The 21,826-nt window shown below is 38.3% G+C and overlaps 1 protein-coding gene across 1 annotated transcript in view; it reads right to left on the reverse strand.

Annotated features, from left to right (window-relative positions):
• Positions 1–60: 60 nt before the first annotated feature.
• The window catches only part of LOC140952449 (two pore channel protein 1-like), a 29,125-nt gene continuing 7,359 nt past the window's right edge, over positions 61–21,826 (reverse strand). Inside the window, exons 7-26 of the mRNA XM_073401873.1 lie at positions 21,159–21,217; positions 20,730–20,829; positions 20,143–20,216; positions 19,572–19,614; positions 19,206–19,269; positions 18,338–18,398; positions 18,143–18,194; positions 15,562–15,628; positions 13,449–13,493; positions 12,930–12,986; positions 12,357–12,428; positions 11,974–12,046; positions 11,074–11,169; positions 10,445–10,516; positions 8,539–8,628; positions 8,191–8,270; positions 8,060–8,106; positions 6,983–7,051; positions 6,815–6,902; positions 61–200 (exon numbers count right to left, since the gene is read on the reverse strand). Of these exons, the coding sequence (XP_073257974.1) occupies positions 61–200; positions 6,815–6,902; positions 6,983–7,051; positions 8,060–8,106; positions 8,191–8,270; positions 8,539–8,628; positions 10,445–10,516; positions 11,074–11,169; positions 11,974–12,046; positions 12,357–12,428; positions 12,930–12,986; positions 13,449–13,493; positions 15,562–15,628; positions 18,143–18,194; positions 18,338–18,398; positions 19,206–19,269; positions 19,572–19,614; positions 20,143–20,216; positions 20,730–20,829; positions 21,159–21,217 (1,449 nt within the window). The remainder of the gene's footprint in view (positions 201–6,814; positions 6,903–6,982; positions 7,052–8,059; positions 8,107–8,190; positions 8,271–8,538; positions 8,629–10,444; positions 10,517–11,073; positions 11,170–11,973; positions 12,047–12,356; positions 12,429–12,929; positions 12,987–13,448; positions 13,494–15,561; positions 15,629–18,142; positions 18,195–18,337; positions 18,399–19,205; positions 19,270–19,571; positions 19,615–20,142; positions 20,217–20,729; positions 20,830–21,158; positions 21,218–21,826) is intronic.

Consider the following 21,826-nt stretch of genomic DNA (forward strand, 5'->3'; position numbering starts at 1 on the left):
GCGTTGCGTGACGATACTAAAAACGGCTGCGAGGGAGACTAGGTATTGCTTAGTGCCATTTTAATCTTTAATTTGTATTACGTCATTTGGAGCCTTCGTACTTACAGTCTGATGAGGCTCGACGTCTGTCACATACTCTTCACCTAAGGCCAGAAGCTCTTCATAAGTAACTCTGATTTCTCTCCGTATGTTCATGTCCTCTGTTGGGTGAAGGGAAAAAATCAAATAAAATTTCAGCAATTTTGGTGTATTAGATGACCCCTTAGAAACTCTCTTCGCACTACTTAAAATTTGTTTCTTATGCGACACATCTGCAAAAACGTGAGACTGTTGTTACATCACAGGACTTTAAAGCTGGAAAGCGAAATACAGCTGACACCTAACTGAGTGAGACTTAAAAATATCTGCTCATAACATGAAAAGAAGGTATGAATAACACGGTAAATACAAAAGGATTGACGGACTGAAAAACTTAAAGAAGAATATTACACGGATTGCAGTTGTGGATTTTAAAACTTGTGAGCCTAACACTTTTTTTTTAGATTTCATTTTTGTTTTTTTTGTAACGTTTGATACAATGCCTGGGAGACAGATTTGTTTGACACGAAGCCGTGACTTTGTCACTTCACGAGTTATTTCTCAAGTTTCAGAGTCGTTAGCAAATAAGGACGCGCAATAGAAAGAAGAAGTGTGAAAATTATTTTTGTCACTTGTATCATGTAATTGTATTCTCTGTTTATGTCTCAGACCTTATTTGGCATCTTTTGTAGTTGCTTTTCTATGCGTCTCCTCTCAATATTATAATTTGGTGTTCAGAGAAAGACTGTAAGTCGAACTTTAACTCTGTAGGTTGGTACAATACTCGGTCAGTTTTAATCACATTCCTGTCGGTTGTACGCACTATACTGTCAGTTGTTTACTCGGTCAGTTCTAAATTACTCAGTCGGTTGTACGCACTACGCTGTCAGTTGCACTCATTACTCTGTCGGTTGTACGCACTACTCTGTTGGTTGTATGTACTATTCTGTCTGTTGTGCGCATTACTCTGTCGGTTGTGCGCACTATTCTGTCGGTTGCACGCATTACTCTGTCGGTTGTCCGTACTACTCTGTCGGTTGTACGCACTACTCTGTCAGTTGTTAACATTTACTCGATCAGTTGTACGCACTACTCTGTCAGTTGTTAACATTTACTCTGTCGGTTGTACGCACTACTCTGTCAGTTGTTAACATTTACTCTGTCAGTTGTACGCACTACTCTGTCAGTTGTTAACATTTACTCTGTCGGTTGTACGCACTACTCTGTCAGTTGTTAACATTTACTCTGTCAGTTGTACGCACTACTCTGCCAGTTGTTAACATTTACTATGTCAGTTGTACGCACTACTCTGTCAGTTGCACGCACTACTCTGTCAGTTGTTAACATTTACTCTGTCGGTTGTACGCACTACTCTGTCTGTTGTGCGCATTACTCTGCCAGTTGTTAACATTTACTCTGTCGGTTGTACACACTACTCTGTCTGTTGTGCGCATTACTCTGTCTTTTGTGCGCATTACTCTGTCGGTTGTACGCACTACTCTGTCTGTTGTGCGCATTACTCTGTCTGTTGTGCGCATTACTCTGTCGGTTGTACGCATCACGCTGTCTATTGTGCGCATTACTCTGTCAGTTGTGCGCACTACTCTGTCGGTTGTACGCACTACTCTGTCTGTTGTGGCATTACTCTGTCGGTTGTGCGCACTACTCTGTCGGTTGTAAGCACTACTCTGTCTGTTGTGCGCATTACTCTGTCGGTTGTGCGCACTTTTCTGTCGGTTGTATGCATTACTCTGTCGGTTGTCCGTACTACTCTGTCAGTTGTACGCACTACTCTGTCAGTTGTTAACATTTACTCTGTCAGTTGTACGCACTACTCTGTCAGTTGTTAACATTTACTCTTTCGGTTGTACGCACTACTCTGTCGGTTGTACGCATTACTCTGTCTGTTGTGGGCACTATTCTGTCGGTTGTACCCATTACTCTGTCGGTTGTCCGTACTACTCTATCAGTTGTACACACTATTCTGTCGGTTGTACCATGTCAGTTGTAAACATTTACTCTGTCAATTTTACACACTACTTTTACGCACTACTCTGTCCGTTGTACGTACTACTCTGTCAGTTGTAAGCATTACTTCGTCAGTTGCACGCGTTACTCTCTCAGTTGTACCCATTACTCTGTCAGTTGTACGCACTACTCTGTCTGTTGTGCGCATTACTCTGTCGGTTGTGCGCACTATTCTGTCGGTTGCACGCACTACTCTGTCAGTTATACGCATCACTCTGTCTGTTGTACGCAGTACTCTGTCGGTTGTACCCTGTCAGTTGTAAACATTTACTCGGTCAATTTTACGCACTACTCTGTCAGTTGTACGTATTATTTTGTCAGTTGTACACATTACTCTGTCTGTTGTGCGCACTACTCTGTTAGTTGTATGCACTGCTCTGTCGGTTGTACTTATTACTCTGTCAGTTGTACGCATTACTTCGTCCGTTGCACACGTTACTCTCTCAGTTGTACGCATTACTCTGTCGGATGTACCCTGTCAGTTGTAAACATTTACTCTGTCAGTTTTACGCCGTTTTAAGAAGGTAGTCGTTTGATGGCCTTCACGGGGAGGCCCGGCCAAAAGGGGTGCCTTTTTCAGGCTTCAGGTATATGAAAGGATAGGGATTTCACAAGTTGAAGTATATAAAAAGGTAGGAAAATCTGTCATTTGGGCCTGTAAAAGGGCCCAAAAGGGCTAACAGATGAGTTTTATGGCCTAAAAGGTCGAGAAAACGTCCTATTTTTGTATTTGATTCCTATTTAAAAGACAATGCATTTCTGGCAGCAGTTAAAAGGGATGCAAAGTTCTAAACATGGTACGTGAAAGGGGTACTATTTGTCAATAGAAGGTATACGAAAGGGGTACCTTTTTCGTAAAAAATGGTGTATAAAAGGGTAAGGGGTTGGACCTCCCTGTATAAGCATTTGATGAGTAACCTCCCCCAGCACCTTCTTCAGTTCTTAAATGTTGCGGGACATTTGAAACGTGATCGGGGGAGAGGGGATTTTCGAAATACGCAAGTTTTTTTGTTTTTTTCTCTTTTTTTTCACAAGTACCATGGTAAAAATCTCTCTCTTTTTTGCCTTGCTCTTTTCCCCATCTCTCATCACTATTCTAATAATCCATCCCTCTGACCTTGTGGTGAAAGGATCCTGAAAGATGTTACAATTTTTTCTGAAACCTTTTCCTTGCGCGATAAGACCAATAATCTTGAGCCATTTTATTATTTTAAAATACGCCTCTGTTTGAAAAAGCAAATTTAATTTATCTGGTAAAATACAACTGACTGAGTACTGTGTACAAAGGACAGAGTATCTATCCTGACTAATGACTAAGTAATTGACACAACCGGCAGAGTATATGATTATAACTGACGGAGTATTCGTTTACAACAGACAGAGTAAATGTTTACAACTGACAGAGTATTGTGTACAACAGACAGAGTAAATGTTTACAACTGACAGAGTAGTGCGTACAACCGACAGAGTAAATGTTTACAACTGACAGAGTAGTACGTACAACTGACATAGTATATGTTTACAACTGACAGAGTATTGTGTACAACGGACAGAGTAAATATTTACAACTGACAGAGTAATGCGTACAACTGACAAAGTAATGAGTACAACTGACAAAGTAAAGCGTACAACTGACAAAGTAATGCGTACAACTGACAGAGTAATGCGTACAACTGACAAAGTAATGCGTACAACTGACAGAGCAAATATTTACAACTGACAGGGTACAACTGACAGAGTAATGCGTACAACCGACAGAGTTATGGGTACAAGCGACAGAGTAATGCGTACAACTGACAGAATAGTACATACAACCAACAGAGTAGTGCGTACAACCGACAGAGTAATGAGTGCAACTGACAGCGTAGTGCGTACAACCGACAGAGTAATGAGTGCAACTGACAGCGTAGTGCGTACAACTGACTGAGTAATGAGTGCAACTGACAGCGTAGTGCGTACAACCGACTGAGTAATTTAGAACTGACCGAGTAAACAACTGACAGTATAGTGCGTACAACCGACAGGAATGTGATTAAAACTGACCGAGTATTGTACCAACCTACAGAGTTAAAGTTTAACTTACAGTCTTTCTCTGAACACCAAATTATAATATTGCCAAATAAGGTCTGAGAGATAAACAGAGAATACAATTACATGATACAACTGACAAAAATAATTTTGAACTAAACGGTGCGCCATAGTATGACGTCACGTTACTATGGTGGCAAAATCTCTGGAACTCAACGATCTTTCTTGACAGAGACGGCTATTTGCGTTGTCGAACGATGGTAGAAAAGTATTGGCTACAATTTGTTACTGAGTGCAATCACGTACAGGAAAGTCACAAGTGTCAATTTTTTTTCTTTTTTTCTCACCACTGCTGGGCCACAGTTGTTGAGATCCAGAAATTTTGCAACCATGGCAAGGTGACGTAACGACTTCTCTTTATTGACATTATTGACAAAATGAACCAGACACCCGTAACACAGCCCCTTTAATGCGGGACCCAAGTGTCCAGTGCCCAGTGTCCGAGTTAGTCTCACAAACCCACCAAATCCTAAACAAAAGATCATTTCTCTTCATTCTTTTTAGCGCTGTCACAGTGGCGAGACATTAGGGAGCTTGACCCATTGACTACCGGGACTTTTTACGTTTTCGAGTGATTTTCTACATACAAACAAGCCATAGGATTTCGTGACTCCGTATTTACAGTTACCATGGAAAGCGGTGCTGTTCTGAAACACTGAAGGCTCGAAATTTCTAGAAACGTCATTCTGACACAGTCATTTTGGTTCTTTAAGCTGTAATAACGGCTGAAGTTTGGTTTGTATGCGATTTTTGGTAAGTTTACAGCCATTTTTTAGACTGCTTGCAGTCCGCCTTTTCTCTTAAAATCCGTCTAGTTCTTATCTCATCTAGCGCGATTGCAAACCACGACGTTATTGCTACAAAAAGGGATTGAGACCAGCCGAGAAAAGACGCCCTCGTTTCTCGCGGCTCGCGCGCTTTGGTTTCGCGTACTGTAACTTTGCAAAGAAAAATAAGAGACCGCTCGCAGTCTACCATTTTTAATCTTTGGTGGCTGGCTGATGAGCATCATTACGCGCGACGGTAGCTAAGAGTCCACTTTCTCAAAGAAGCGAGTAAGGTGATGTACTTCGTTTGCGAATTTGGCTTGTTGCTCGTGGAAGTGGAAAAATAACCTGCGTAGCAGGCGCTTGAAAGTAGTGGGCGCAAGAAAGAGCGGGCGCATGAGAGGAAGACACGCGAGGAAAGAGGGAGCGCCTACTCTCTCACCCCTGGCGTGTCTCCCTCTTGGGCGCCCGTTCTTTCTTAGACCCACTACTTCCAAACGCCTGCTACGCCGGCTACTGGAAAAATGGCCGCTCCGAACCGAAGTTACTTTGAGACTTGACGACTACGGATGAATTCCTTTACCTACCACGTCTTATTTTGGAATTTGCGACCACTGAGACTTACAACAAGCGCAAAATTTCCATGGGGGGGGGGGGGGGGGAGGGGCGGAGTGGCTCAGGTGGACTTAGAGTAGATATGAAAAAAGTGGGGGAAGGAACGAACGCTGTCAACAAATTTTGGCTATTTCCCAGCACGCATTCATTTTTCTATTAACTCAAAAACGATCATTTTTGTTCTTGTCCCAATTCATAAGGTAATACTTTGCAAAAAGCGCTGACTTTTTTTGCGTTTATTGGATATCCCAATTTGAAGGACTGTCTACGCTTAAAATGCTTACAACTGACAGTTTAGGCAATGTTCGCGCGATTGAGAAAGTTGCAATGTTTGAAAGCAGTGTAGTCTTGTACGGCCGGTTTTGGCAGGCTCGGCCGTCAATGGGTTTTTTAAAACCCATTGACGGCAACGAAAACGGCAACGAAAACGGCAAAAAAGCAATACGTTTAGATTAGCAAAACAAGAGCTTTGCACGTGCATCACGCTTTTTTGGTACATTTCTTTGCGGTCGTTGCACGACTACGACTTGAAAGTGCCTAATTTCACGTTTTGTGGAGGATGTGAACACAAGCCAACGATTTTTTTCTTTGTTTCCTCAACTTCGATGCAGTCCTTTAGAATTCATCTCCAAAAAAGTTGCCAACATTTGTCGAATTGAACGAGATGAAATAAACGCGAATTCACTTTTTAGGTGAGGTTTTTGTAGCCGTCGCTATCGTTGTTGCTTAAGCTCCCTATTTACTGTTCAAATAAAAAGGCAACTCAGTCAGTCTGGAGAGCCAGAAATTTGTTTGTGCATGGGTTGGGTACTGAGGTAGGAGGATAACTAAATTTCATGTGTTTGACGGTAGAGGTCGATATTAAGGAACTAACATCTGTTAGTTGGATGGATGGTGGTTACGTGGTCTGTGCAATTCATATTCATGGAACCAGGGCGAATAGGGTTAAAGTTTATGTCTTGGGTGGACGGGGAGAAAAACTAAATGACCTTGTATCTGAACAACCTGGCATCCGATCAAAATGAAAACCTCCCTACGCTTTCAGAGCCCATCTTCGGTGCAAGAACCTGTTAAACTCGTGGTTGACGAAAAACACAAAGACGTCAACACATTCGAACCTAGATGCAAACCAAAAAAAAGTTCACAGGTTCTTACACCGAGGTAAACCCTATCTGCATAAATCAGTCCCACTGGTGATTAACCGAAAAAAATATCAAACTGTAACAGTCAAAACGTACCTCTCTCGTCATTAGGGTGTTCTTTGCGATATTGAATTCTGAAGAGAAAAGCTTCAAAAATAAACGCTACAATGATGGTCATAACAACCTGGTTAAAGAGAGAACTCAAAATTAGTAAAAGCCTAGGGCAATTTTTGAAAAGGAGAACCGTACAGTACAGTCACTCACCATGGTAACAATGTAAAAAGACATAAAGAAGATTCTGGCCCAATCTGATGTCATGTGAACAACCCCTTCCTATTAAGTAAAAAACGCACGACAAGACAGTGAACAAATATCAATACAGTGCAACCTGTATTAAGCGGACCCATATTAAGCGGACACCCTGCATTAAGCGGACAAATAGCCTAGTATGTTTCAAACGTTTTCCCCATATCTTAAGTACAACGAAACTATATTTAGTGGACGCCTCTATTTAGCGGACACCAGTGAACCAGTGATTTATTTCATTAAAAATGCAAAGTTACACAAAAGCCATAGGAAGACTGTGAACTGTCGTTCTTCCTTCCAAGATCAGTAGCCATACGAGCTGATTCATAAAAAAGCTAGTTACTGACTTGTTACTGTCAGTGTGAACTGCACAGCTTGCAGATCTAAACAGTACTTTCATTCAGCATGAACAAGTTTAATTAATTGCTGTCAGCTCGCATCCTAGTGTGAACAGGGCATAAAAGACCGAAACATCATATGTGAGCCTCGTGAACGGTATAGATAACTATGAGTGCCCCCGTTACTCAGTAGTTAGAGCACCCGACTGGCAAAGGGGTGGTACCCTGAGCGTCAAGCCTTGGTGAGGGGAAAGGGGGCGGAATGGGGGGAGGAAGAGAAGAGAGGGAGGGCTTTCCTCTGTTTAGCTCTTTTCTGTCCTTTCCCCTCTAAAAAACAGCAGGGCTGTCATTAAAAGGCGGGGGCCGGGGATTTCCCCGGCTACTTTCACAGGAAAATAGCAGAAAAATAGAACCAAAAGAAATCCCTAACTGTTTGAATCCCTGCTTACTTGTTGTATTTACCCTGCAAGTTGAAATCTTAGTCACAGCTCTGGAGAGCCTAATGGTAAGGCTATACGGGAGGTTGACTCGGTGCTTTCAGTTTTCTTTGTCCCATAAACAGAGAAATTTCATCTGACCTTGAAATGATTATGCATAGGCAGGTCCATGTGTTCATCTTTTTACTAAGGAAACCATTTTTCAAGATCAAAAGAAAATAGCTCTCGTTACATTTTTCTCTGAATATTTCAGTTCTTACCATAATAATAAACCAGTTATTGACCACTGTCAGCGCAAAAAGAGTCACTGCAAGAAACAAATGGAAAGTTTGCGTCAGTTATCCCTAAAGAAAGGTAATACGTGGTTATCGGGCTTAATGAAGAGTCTTACCGTATGAATGCAGTAAGGTGTCGAAGTTATTTAAATAATAATATCCAAACTCTTTGTAACTTTCCTCATATGAAGTGTTTCTGTACAAAAAAAAATACAGGCAAATAACATTAACTTTTCAATGCCTAAAAATGACAACAAAAGAAAAAAGAAATGGTATCATTGAAAAGCACCCATAAAGAGGTTTATTGTGATTGCTCACACCACGGGATACCCCTACAAACGTATAAAATGGGCTTAGCGCTGACTCTTTGGTGGAATGGGCAATACAGACACGGAAGGATCATAGACACTTAGTACTCCCAGAACAAGAAAATGAAGTCAAAAACAATTAAGAGACATACTTACAGACAGCAGTTAAGGAGCTGAAAACCGGAGAAGCATTCTATTGCAATAATCCCAAACGAATAATACAGGAGAATGATTACTAAAGCCACCCTATGGAGGAAAAGTGTTTTTACATTATTCTCCTTGATTGTCCCATAAGAAGACTTTGATGTCATTAAAACATAATTATTATCACCACACGCGGCCAAATGACAAACTGCCCTCTCTAACGCATTCCTTTTCGCGGGCCAAATGGCAAAGTGCGGGCTGTAAATGGAATTTGCAGCCTGCAACATGATTTCATGTTAAACAATCTTTCCATATGAAATAAATTTGTACGATTTGGCCTTGTGTATTTATAATACTGATAATCACATGACTTTTGCCGGGCATATAGTTTATTTGTGTGCCTCGTAGAATCTGGACGCAAATGACGCTTCCCAGGCCACAAATAAACTATATGCCCTGCAAAAGTCATGTGATTGTCCTATTAACACATCATATCCCATAGACTGGGGTTTCAGATTGTTGGCAGGCTGTAATAATACACATAAGATAAGATAAGATAAGATAATTTATTTAATGTCAGATACACAGGAGGTGGTCTCCCAATCCCCCGAGCCACGGGCTCATGATAAAAGTGTTTGACAATATAAAAGAAAAATTAAATAATTAGTATCTCAATAGCAACTAATTAAATTAAAAAAATAACATCTATCTATAAAAGTAAATCGGGTCAAAGGCAATTGCTGCATTGACAACCGACAAAATTTAACTTCTAAGTCTCTGAAAGGATGATGCATTAGGTGCGTTTTTTACAGCAGATGGCAACTGGTTCCAGACGTGCGAGATCATGTACGCATATGAACCATAAAGGAATCTATTATTATATGAAGTTTGTACAACATTTAGACCATTGCTTCTAAGATTATATGGTGTAACTCGGGGTTTGAATAAATTGGCTACATAGCCTGGACCATTCTCCTTGAAACATTTAAAAATAGATGTTGTTCTCTCTCTATGTACAATGTAGACTTTAACTGGACATCACTTTCTAAAGAAGAGTCTTTCCACAAAAATCCTTATTACCTGTAGTCTGATTGTCGATTCACCTAAACGCTAACATAGCTTTCGTGAGATAAATGGGTAGCCTGAAAGCCAAATGCGCCGCAGTTTTCTTTCCCGGTTACCCCGCCACTGAATAAAATAAGTCTTGTAATAGTTTAAGTGGGAATTGGAAAAAAAAACAATGGAAATGCAGTCGAATTTAAACTAACGGCCATCTCTCTACAACACCCACGGCCACTAACACATGTCCCCAACTGCCAAAATAAGCTATCGACAACGGCCAGTTTTTTTCCAGCGGCTGATGAAAAAGTCAAAAATGGTCACGAATTATCAATGATCAATCGCGGCAATCATACTTTGATTTTGCTCAATTTATACTGCTGGAGTAAGCAAAGATTGTCTAAGATACTTACTGCGAATGTTGCGAACCTTGCTCGTTTTGGCACGTTAACATTTTGATCCAAGACATAATTCAAGCTTTTTGTGTATTTCATCTCTATACATTATACATGATTGGATTACCATGATTATGGGACACAGTTAGCACAAAAGAACATGCTGTATTCTTGTCTTATAACACCCCTTCCTCCCCATATCGTCCACCTCTCCACAACGGCCACTTTCTTCTGTCCTCAAGGTGGCCGTTATGGCGAGGTTCGACTGTAAGAAGAAATGGGAAACACCTAAATGAACTCAAATTATTTAACTATTGGTGCATTGTTGTATGGGTACCACAACTTCTTTTTGGGTGAAAGGATTTTAAAGCAACTGTATCGCAAACGCGGAACGTCCGTCAAAACCTCGAATTACTCTACTATTTACATTTTGCATCTGTGTAGGCATCGATATGCAATAGTACCTGAGCATTCGTGGTAGCAAAACACCTGCCGTCTCAAATACATCACGGTATCTTTCCGTAACCTTGAACAGTCTGAGAGAAAAACAAAATGTACCATCATTTTAACCTGTGAAGTCCTTGCTTATGTTATGATTAAAAAATGGGGCAAGCAATTGAAACCGCCGTTGAATTTTGTGGTTCCACCATCTCTTCAGAGACCAACATTTCTAAATTCCAATTCAATCCTGAATAGTGTAGGCAAAGAACCACAATGTGGAAGTGACTTTACATCATATTAATTAATTCATTAATTTGTAATAGATTTTCAGACTGAAATAACGCCAACTGCAAGCTTGAGTTGGCCGAGGTATAATTTGTTTTGAAGGACTACAGTAACAGTACAAGAAAGTAAAAGAAATGCACTTTGATGGAGCGCACAGCAATGAGTTGGCCAAAATCTGTTACATCCAAAGGGCTTTACTGGAATAACTGTCTTCTTTAAAAAGATGGACCACAACATATAAAGGTGATTTAATGCCGACCGCTTCTCACCGGGCGAGGCATAATGGTTCAAATATTTAGCCACTAAGTCAATCAAACCTCTGGAATTGCAAGACAAAATGATTCAAATTTTTACACAAAGAACTTACCGCAAAAGCCTCAAAGGTCTGAGACACACTACAAAACTGAAGGACGCGGGGCCGACAGCTCCAACGAAACCAAACAAAGTCACAAAAAAATCAAATCTGCAGGACAAGAAGTGTGTTACGAAAGGACAAAATGTTAGTTGATCCATACGGAATCCAATCTTAAATGATTATAGTAATCATCATCATCATCATCATCATCATCATCATCATCATCATCGTAATAATGAGGGTGCCAACTTTCACTATTGGCAGCCAATGGCTGAAATGCGGAGGAACCAGAAAGGTGAGATCAGACGTCAACATGTAAAGGCGCACTATACTTACTAACAACCCTGCACTGATTTATGCATTTTTGCCTACAATATGGAGATTTTTGTGGTGAAAACAGAAAGAGGAGAAGTGACTAGTAAAGTAAAAACCCGCGAGTAAGAACCAGCATTTTCCCACGTTAGCCTATAAAGGTTCTTAATTTAGGCTATAGGTTCTTAAATAGGTTCTTATTTTCTGAAGAAAAAGTACATGGCAGCAAAGAGTATTAGTGGTATTATCTACATACCAAATTTATATTTATGTAAAAATGACTATTAGAAGAACAACTGAAGCAATGACCACATGAATTTTGAAGTTCGTTTGCCCAAAAATATAGAATTTTTTTAAAGATTTTAGAAAATAAGAACCTGTTTCAGATTTTAGGCTAAACAGGTTCTTGTATAGAGGGTGTCTAATTGGAAAATATAGGCCTAACAGGTTAATAAAAATCAGTTTCTTGCTCGGGGTTTTTCACTGTATCAGTAAGGACCCTTTCAACCTTAAGATCCAAATCACTAAAATGTTTAACGTTTAACCTAAATATTAATGTAAACGTATGAATCAAAACTGGTTATCATTAACAATACTTACAAATTCCAACCAGATAGTAGGTATTTTCTCAATCCATAACCGACTATTTTCAAAAATGCTTCAGCTGTGTAAACTAAGAAACAAGAGAATAAAGTAAACAAATGTTTACAAACAGTTATAGGCAATCATGTCAAACCCCAAGGCAGACATCTCTGCACTAAGGCAAAGTCACCAGGGCAGTGCGAGAAGAAAGTCATTTAGTAGCTAAAATGTACTAGTCTGAACTGTCTTTAACCTGTTAACTGCATACTCTTTCCAATCTTCACTTAGAGTCAAGTGCTGGGTTTCTGTAGCCATTGCTAAAGACTGACAACCCTCTTTTTTCATTCTCAGTATTAAAATACAAGAAATGTAACCAAACAACAAAACCAAAAACAACTCACTAGAAATGAAGGCAACATGATACCATTTGATTTCGTCTTCTCTTTGGTTGGCTCTTTCATTCTGTGGAGTGTCTGTAAATTTTGAAATTCCTGTCAGGAAGACTTATATATCTTTAGACAAGCTTACATCTGTTGAGTAAACAATGTTTCCAGCTCCATCTGATTCTAGGTGAAGCCCAGCCCCCGCCCCTCAAACATCAAAATATATAGCACATCCTAGCACAACTATGCTACAAGGATTTTTAGCACTGACATTAACAACTGTTCATTATGCTTATAGCCTCAGAAAAGTAAGAGCAATGGTTTATGTGTTTACATTATGATCTCTGGGTTTGAAAATGTATACTTTTACTGAAAACAACTTTTAATAAACTCTGGAAAGGTATATTTTCATTAGGACATTAAAAGAGCATTTTATGGTAGCTGCACATGAAAAAGCAACACTAGCCTGAAAATCAAGCTTTTCTAGTAGAAATTAGGGGAGGGAGCATTTTAATTTTCTCTTCAGGCCATAGGAAGGTCATACTTGGGTTGCAAAATCATCAACGTTTTTTCTAAAAGCTCACTACTTACTAGAAAACACGACAATATCAAGAATAAATGATGATCCATTTACAATGATCACAAAATCTGCAAAAGAAATCATAAAGGGAATTACTTGAATTTTGCAGCCATTGCCATAAGATGCTATAAAGGCTTTAATCATGCTGATAGTCTGTGCATAGATGTAATCAGCTAGGGTTTATCGATTCACCCCTGATCTAAGGTTGATCAACTTTAACAGCAGCAAAAAATCCAACAAAAATGACAATTAAATGTCATGGAACAAGTGAAGATCCTTTACCTAAGCCCTATGAATTATCATCATCAAATTTCTTCTTGTCGTACGAATGCTTTACAAAACACATTGGTGACGGGAGAACATGATCACAAAAGATTTAGATACATCTAACAATAAAATTGATACTTCAACAAATTCTCCCCACTACTTCTGTAGGAAACTTAATTATAGGGACAACAAGTGAGACTCTGAATTTTGATGTTGAAGTTGCAGAAATTCAGCTTATACATGCTGTAGTTAAGAGAACTTACAAATGAAGTATTCAAATGGTTTACTTGTGATCATCTCATGGATACCTGTTAAAAAAAATGGCTATGGCTAAATCACTTTAAAGGGCCTTTTCTTTTTCTAAACACAGAGTTAACATGCAGGGCTGTCAAAAAGTTTTAAGTAGCAGGCCAATAATGAATAGTACACAGCTTTGGAACTTGAACCAAAGGCACAAGCTCTTGAGGGCTGAGGCATCCAGGGACATTTTGAAAATTAGAGTCTCAGAAATGGTGTTTCCAGGGGTTTTCGAGAGGCGTTTTCAACCACAGACGCCATGTTGTTTCGCCAGAATACACGAAACACTGGGAACAATGCCTTTGAAATGTTCCAGGCATTCCAAGACCAGGGATGTCAACCCCCCCGTCTTTAAATATTGAGAATTGATGGGGGAGGGATGATAAATGACATGATAATGCTCACAGCACATGACGTTATTTGTGAAAAAAACGCGCAAAAAAGATGTTGTAGGAATAAATTGTAACATTTGACCTAATTGGCTTACTTCATACCAATCACATTATTGCTTATATTACAATGGCATACCGGAGTTTGTGAGGAAACGTTCAATGTTAACAGCAGAATAGCTCAAACAACGCAAAGTATTTGAAACAGTAGAATAGTAGAATAGCTCAAACAATGCAAAGTATTTGAAATTTCATCGTCAGAAAAGCAATTCTAAAAGAAATGGCAAACTTCGGCAATTATCTGGGAGATTTCAGACTCTAATCTGGAGACCAGGAGAAACGGTTCAAAATCTGGAGTCTCCTGGATTATCACAGAGAGTTGACAGCCCTGCAAGAAATAGCATGGTTCGAACGTTTAAATATGCATTCAACATCTTTCAAAACTAGGAAACGGATGCTTTACAATTTTATTCGATGGTGCTTATTTTTTGTTAGCAGTTATGCTAGAAGGAGATGAAAGTAGCCGGCTAAGGGTGGCTAACTAGCCAGCAGTTTTTGCCGGATACTGGCCCTTATTGACAGCCCTGAACATTTAGAACTTGTCAGGGACTGCAGAGAGGGTGTGACCAGGGAAGGGAGGCTAAAATGGTCAGAAAAAAACCCCTACCTTTTACCTGGTTTACTTTCGATCATCTAATTCCATAGTCAGTCCCACTTGCATAAGCAGCAAGACTCATAATCTGCAAGCCGTTTTTCTTCATATTTAGGACATAAAAAGGGGTCACGCTCCCAGGCGTTCCTAGCGGACACCGTGGAAACTGGGAATAAGGAACTGACCAAAGCCACACATGTTTTGTAAAGAAAGCTTGGGAAAGATTAAATTTAGAGCTTTTCCAGAACAGGTCAGTCCACGAATTATGTCGCTTGAAAGTGCTGATTACTTTGGAACATGTGAACACTTCAGTGGTCAAAAAAAAAAAGAAGAATCTTAATTAGCAAAACTTCGATTGCAAACTTTCATTGTATGCAAATGAGTCTTGTGATGAGCGTGTGGTTTATTTTTGGCAATGACTGAAATGACGCACAATGTGCTCATCACGTTTTTTATCTCTGGCAATGATGTAATTTCTCTCAAATCAAGGCCCTTGAATTTTCGTGTAATATTATACATGCATATAGCCTGCGACCATAGACGTATTTCCGGTCGTCGCTAACATGTGTACTAAATCAATTCAGAAACAAATCGTCGAATAAGATATGAAAAGTAAATTTTATATCCTGAAGTATACTCGACCCTTGACCTTTAGTGAGTAAATCCTGTTTCATGTAGAATTAATTACCTCCTCATTTCTTATCTAGTCTCCAAGCAAGTGAGACTAAATACCGATTATATGAGTGTTCTTGTTTTCCATAGTTTTCCATAGTTTTTATTTTGATCACATTTATGATGAAATAGAAGGCAAAGCCAGGGTGAGTTTTGCTTGTTGCTTGCAATCTCTTAAAAAAGAAAACAACTCAGTAGAGAATAGAAATTGTGGGAGCTGTAATAACCACTGAATGGACCAAGTAAATGTTTGAACAAAAATTCACCAAATAAGAATTGACAATTATTTTGATTCACAGGTCTACCAAGCAATATTCACATGTGAAATACAGTAACTATAGTTCAGAAGCACCTGGTAGCACTGACCTTTGACAGTACGGTACAGATACTTCCATCGTGTAAGGCAACCAAACCATGCATTGTCACTTGTGATCTGAAAACAAAAGAAACCATGTACTGTAGATCAAACCATAACTAATCTTACTGTTGTTCCCCTGCTCTGGCAAAGACTTACTAGAAACAACTATTTCTAAGGGACCAGTCATAGTTTAAGTTGGAGGGGGGGTTGAAGGAGAAATTGGGAGGCCTTCAATTTTTTTTGGATGGAGTAGGGGGGGCCTTAAAATACCAAAAGATGACCTTGGGGGGGTCTCCAAGTTTCTTTTAAGTAGCATCCCTACTGAGCAGCATGATGCTTGAGTATTAAAGGACCTGATTTTGATTCAGTTTTACACAAAGTCCTATATATTTATGTAATACTAAAACAATTTAATCAGCATTTTGACAAAAAGATTTAATGCTCAAATAGTAGGTGCATCAACACAACATCCATTATTGTGTAACACTGAAACAATTTCATAGGCATTTTAACAAATGATTACATGCATAAAGTCATGGTATGCAATCTTAGTATCGAAATCATTATTTGTAGATGAGGTTGATGTGGACTCACTGTCTATGTCACTGCATGTCAAGTTTTTTGCTATTAGAGCATGTACTGCTCATATAAAAAGCAGTAAGCTTTGGCTGATTATCTTCTTTCTTCCTTGAAGTGGTCCTGTCGGCCTCTAACCTTTCGATGGCTTGTCTTATCTCAATTATAACACAATCACTGATATATCCTTGCTCTATAAGCTGTTTGAGAGGCTCTAGTAAGTAAAGTAAAAGCTTTATTAATGTGTCAATGTATTTAGTTTTCACAACTAATTGGGGACACAAGTTGTGAAATCTCTCTCTCAGTTTAGTGTGAAATGCTTCTCTGTTGTTAGTTGGCATATTCGGAAGTGACAGTGAGTAAGAACGGTAAAGTAAAGAAAACGTTATGTGTTATCACCATTTGGGTATTATGTAAGAAAGGGGGGCCCTTAAATCTTTTAACATGATTGAAGGGGGGTACCTAAAAAACATGGGTGCTATTAGTAGGGGTCTGGAAATAATTTGGGATAAAAAACAATTTCTCCTCCACCGCCCCCCCCCCCCCCCCCAACTTAAATCATGACTGGTCCCTAAGACTCATAAAGAAAAATGTTTAAAACAAAAATAGAATGTTTTCATTCAAGGCCATCACCATCAAACAAAGAAAACCCTTTCTCAATAGGGATGATGGACTGGACCACCTGGTCATTTACAGTCCTCTAAGGGAATATGTACTGAATTTTGCCATTACATAACCGAAACTCATTTTACCTTTGCTAATCAAGTTTGAGTGATTCCAACAAAATATTTAAGTCATTTTAAAACCTTTTGGCTCTGAGTTTTGGAAATATATGTTTCTAGAATAACTAAATTAATTTTGGTATTTCACACAACTCAGACCCAATACATAATTATCTGAAGTTCTCCATCTTAACCCATTTGCCCCATGGGCAAGTTAGATGCCAGATTGTCTGTGATACTGATGACATCACTAGTTAGTACAAGGGACAAAAAATTGGATCTTCACAAGGCGTTTTGGGCAGTTCAGGTGTAAATAGGTTAATTTCAAACTGCTGAATCACCTTTCACAACAACATACAACAACCTATATAGACAAAATGCAATACAAATATTCAAAACTTTGCTTGCAATCTACCAACCAAGCAAAGTGATTTTGCTTCTGTCTGGTTCAGACATTCTACATCCTTTTATTTCTTTTTTTTGGTGGGGGGGGGGGGGGGGGGGGGGTCCCAGGGCATGCAAATAACAAAAAAAACATTTCATGACACCCTTAAACAAGAGCTCTGTACAGTCCAATTAAATAATATTGGTATAAGTACGTAATTATTCAAAATTATATTCATAATATCATAGGTGACGAATTACTCCTTAATTTTGGTGCAAAATTTCAGCGCTAATTTGTAATTTCACATGTGAAATTACAAAATCGCCATGGCAACCCCTCCGTACATCTCTGTCAAGATGGCGACGAAGTTTTAAAATGCCGTGAATGAAGATGTCAGGGCACAAAAAGACGCTGAACACACAAGAGAACATCAAGAAGGATTTTAACAGGTATTTTGCCAAAAGCCAAATATATATAAGCCAAATTTAAGGTCTAAACATTTGAGAGAGTGGAGTTCTCGATCGATACGATCCAGGATAAACATGTCAAAAATCCAAGATTACTAACGTAATTCGTCACCCATCAATGATGATATTAATAGGTAATCAAATGGTATACTCGTGAAATTAGGGAATAATTTCACTTGCGTTTTGTCCAAATCCTAATTAACTTCTAAGGATTTGGACAAAACGTGCGTGAAATTATTCCCTAATTTCACTCGTCACCATTTGATTACACATACTAATAAACTGAAGTGTGAACCCTAGCTTTCCCTCGTAGACTGAATGAAATAGGAAACATTTGACTCTGTAGACAAAATTTTCCACATGGTACTATTTATTTCTAAGTCACCATTTTGCAAAAAGGCAATTTTTTTACTTTGGCCTTCTAACAAGGCATACATACTCTTTTCCACTTCATCTCACTGTTTTCAAAGACATGATAAAAGTCCACCAAACTAGCAACAAAAGCGAGAATAAAAAAGTAAAGATTTAGTGACAAGAAAGAGATGTTTAAGACTGACAGAGGGCTGCATGGATTTCATTGGATAAACTAGAATAGTATAATAATATTAGGACACCAAAAATTACTTGTTTGTACCTTAATTGTTTTGTTTGGCTTGTGTTCAGTGACTTGAATACAAGATATTTCTCCACAGGTGCTGTGTAAGAAATTAATACAATAATTTATTAATCTATGTCAAGAGAAGGGAAAATTGAGCAGTGTAGTGGGATGAGCGGTTGATGTCCCACCAGTGAGTGCAACCATGCAGTGATCAGAAGTTCCTTTTTTCAGAGGGAAAGCACATATTAATGGGAAAAAGTAGGGAACCCTCATCTGTCTGATCACAGGTTACCGTTACAGGTAAAAAATTAAATTCAGGTTAAATTTCTTTTAAACTACCGGTAGATTGATTCTCAATTTCCCCTGTCTCCTGTAGCCCTGATTATTCACGACTTAGGGGAATTGAGAATCAACCAAGGTTGAAAATTTTTAACCTGAATTTAATTTTGACCTGTATCATAAAATGCAGACTGTGGACTGACTGCAGACTACTGTTTGTAAGGTTAGAAAACAGTGAGACTATGGTTATCACGTTCTCATTGGCATGGTCAAGTCAGCAGTCTGCATTTTAGACTGACCGCATAAAGAATGGCTTTGTGCCAGATGTGATACCACTTAATTGACAATATTCAGACAATACCTAACTCTGTTTTGCTTTCATGTGTATGTGTTTTTTCCCAGATCACTAATGCATAACAGAAATGTGGTGATAAACTGTGTTGATGTGACCAACCAAAGGCCATGAAAAACTGCAAAAAACTTTCTGGTTGTGCTAATGTTTGGGCAGTGATACAGTAAGCAGCTAGACGCTGGTCACCACAAGGGTATAATGTAGGAAATGTAACAAACCTAATGTAACGTAAGTTTAAAAAGTAAAACAACAAAGTAAAAAAAGGAAACTTACTGCTCTTTGGTTTGTAGAAGGACATCAAGCCAACAAAATGTTGTAAAGGGATCCAATAAGGAGGCTAGCAAAATATTAAACTAACTCTTAGCAATTTGTAAATATGTTGATTATTTAAATTAAAAGGTGCTTTAATTAACTGTGTTACTTTGATGCATAAAGCATATAGAGGCAGCGTGGCCAAGTTGTTAGAGCACTGGACTTGTAATTTGGAGGCGCGAGTTCAAGTCCCTCAGCCCTGAATGCTAGCTGGATTGGTTCTCGGTAGTCCTGAGCCAGCTGGTCTTTAGTAAATAATTGCTGCTTCTAATATCATACGTCTATACACTATAAGGCAGTACACTTTACATTAAATGTGAAGCTTACATTCCTACAGCAGAGCAGCTTATATGCTTGTCTAACAGCATGCCTTGAAGTAGAAAAGATATTTTAATGTTAGGATTTATAAATTAGTTTTAACTTTTAAAAGCAAACATCTAACTAACACATTTAGAAAGACTAACGACTAAATTTTGCCTGCACATGCTTTTCATAGTTTAAATAGCACCTCACCAAACTGAAAAAAAAATTTGAACCACAATGCAAACACCCCTTAAATTTATAAACATCTTTCTTCAAATAAGTGCCCCCAATCCCCTTTTCTCAAAAAAGGGACACATGGAGCTTATTCAATTTATTATTTAATTGGTAGAGTGCTGCACCAGTATCGCAGAGGTCAAGGGTTTGAATCCCGTATTTTTTTCAGGCTTTCTTTTCACAATTAACTGCAATAAATTGTGTATATAACTGTGATGATCATCCTTCATTTAATTCTTCACTCCGCAGCTCACATATATGATTTTCCTGTCTTCAGAACTTCACTATTACACCCTCCGCAAAAACAACTCTTTAACAGTAGCTTCAAATTAAGCCCGTATAACCAGTACATTATTTTTACCTCTTGTGAAGGAACAGCTTTCTAAACTTATCCTTTTCAAAGTTGGTAAAGGTGTCATAAACAACTGCCAGAAGCTGTTATTAAAAGGAGAAATTACTGTCATTGAAACCCAAAAATGGTATGTTACGAGGCCACATAATTGTCTCTTGCAAAAGTTCAAAGGTTTGTTTTATTTAATGAGTCTTGCAAGTCTAAGTTTTTGAGTAGATCTGATTCTTTTCACGTCAGGTCTGAGTTTCCTTTACACTCCTTTGAAATCTATGGATGAAATACTATTAAAGCAGTGAATATACTAATGATTTTACAAAAAATAAACAGTTGAAAAAAGTTTTCTGCAATGCATGAGGAATGTGCTTTATTATTGTTATTATTATTATTATTATTATTATTATTATTATTATTATTATTATTATTTTGTCATGAAATTACATAGTATTTTGCATAAAAAGAGCTCTTGGGGTTGAGAAAAAAATGAAATTACATGTACATGCAACTTTCAGCTTTGGAGACTGCACAGTCAAGTGAAATAAACAAAAAACCTCAATGTGTTGCCATAAAAAATGTGACCTCATAGAGTTCCTTCTTACCAAATTCATAAGAAAGTAAAGAGTTACTGAAATGTAGACCGCAAAGTAGATGACAAACCAGCGTGATCGATTGTAGGAAGGCATCATCACATCTGGATAGCTAAAGTGCAAAGAAATATTTACATGAAGTATATTTTGGGAATTTACATTGTCTATATTATAAAATGGGAGTAACTGATAACAGTGGAGCTAGGTTTTTAATTCTAAGAGCATCTACTAATCTGTGGAATTCAAATCTATCTGCATTTTTGATTAAATCTACACATGTAGGTTAATTCTCAATATATATTCTTGGAGACAATGGAAATTGAGAATCAGCGTGCTGGTTAAAAATATCTTATCCTGAAATCAAATTTGACCTTTAAAAAGAGGTGCTTCTGTTAATAATCAATAACCTTTCAGTTCATTATTATCAGAAAATAAACATACTTAGCTGTAGTCAGCAACACAAATAAACTGATGAAACTTCTCCAAAAACTGCTGAAAAACTAATTTTACAAAAGTTATTTGTCAAGAAAGACTGCATTGTGCACTTAGTTGAGTTACAAGTTACACATTTATGGTGGAATCTTTGTTAAGAACTGTCATGCATAACTTGTGAACTTCACCGTAAATTCAAGTATGAGCCAGAGAATACCCAAGACAACAGAGCACATGCCAGTTCCATTTTAGTACCATAAAGAACAGGAGTACTATAAAAATTACCCTTTGGATGGGATGCAAGTTAGTTCATTTGGGGTTATGCCTTACATTAGAGAATATTAGCACCAGTGACAAGAGTAAGAGTACCTGTACAATACATACTGTAACTGACTGTGCAAGCATTTTCAAGTCTCTTATTAGTTTCGGTCATAACTTTCACCTTAAACCCACTTTAAAACAAGTTGAGTAGCAAAACAAGATATGCAACCCTGCTTTAAACTGGTTTGTTGAAGCTAAAACAGGTGAGGTTGTTTAAATTATAGGCATTTTAAGCTCTTAATCTATTTTATTCATTGTCTTCTTCCACCTTATTTTCATAATCCAGTTTCTTTCACGTTAAGCTTCTTGGGGCAATTCCAGAGATTATGCCTTTTATAATCAATCCCAGGGTATAA

The sequence above is a fragment of the Porites lutea genome, chromosome 11 (assembly GCF_958299795.1).
Source record: "Porites lutea chromosome 11, jaPorLute2.1, whole genome shotgun sequence".
Taxonomy (NCBI): Eukaryota; Metazoa; Cnidaria; class Anthozoa; order Scleractinia; family Poritidae; genus Porites; species Porites lutea.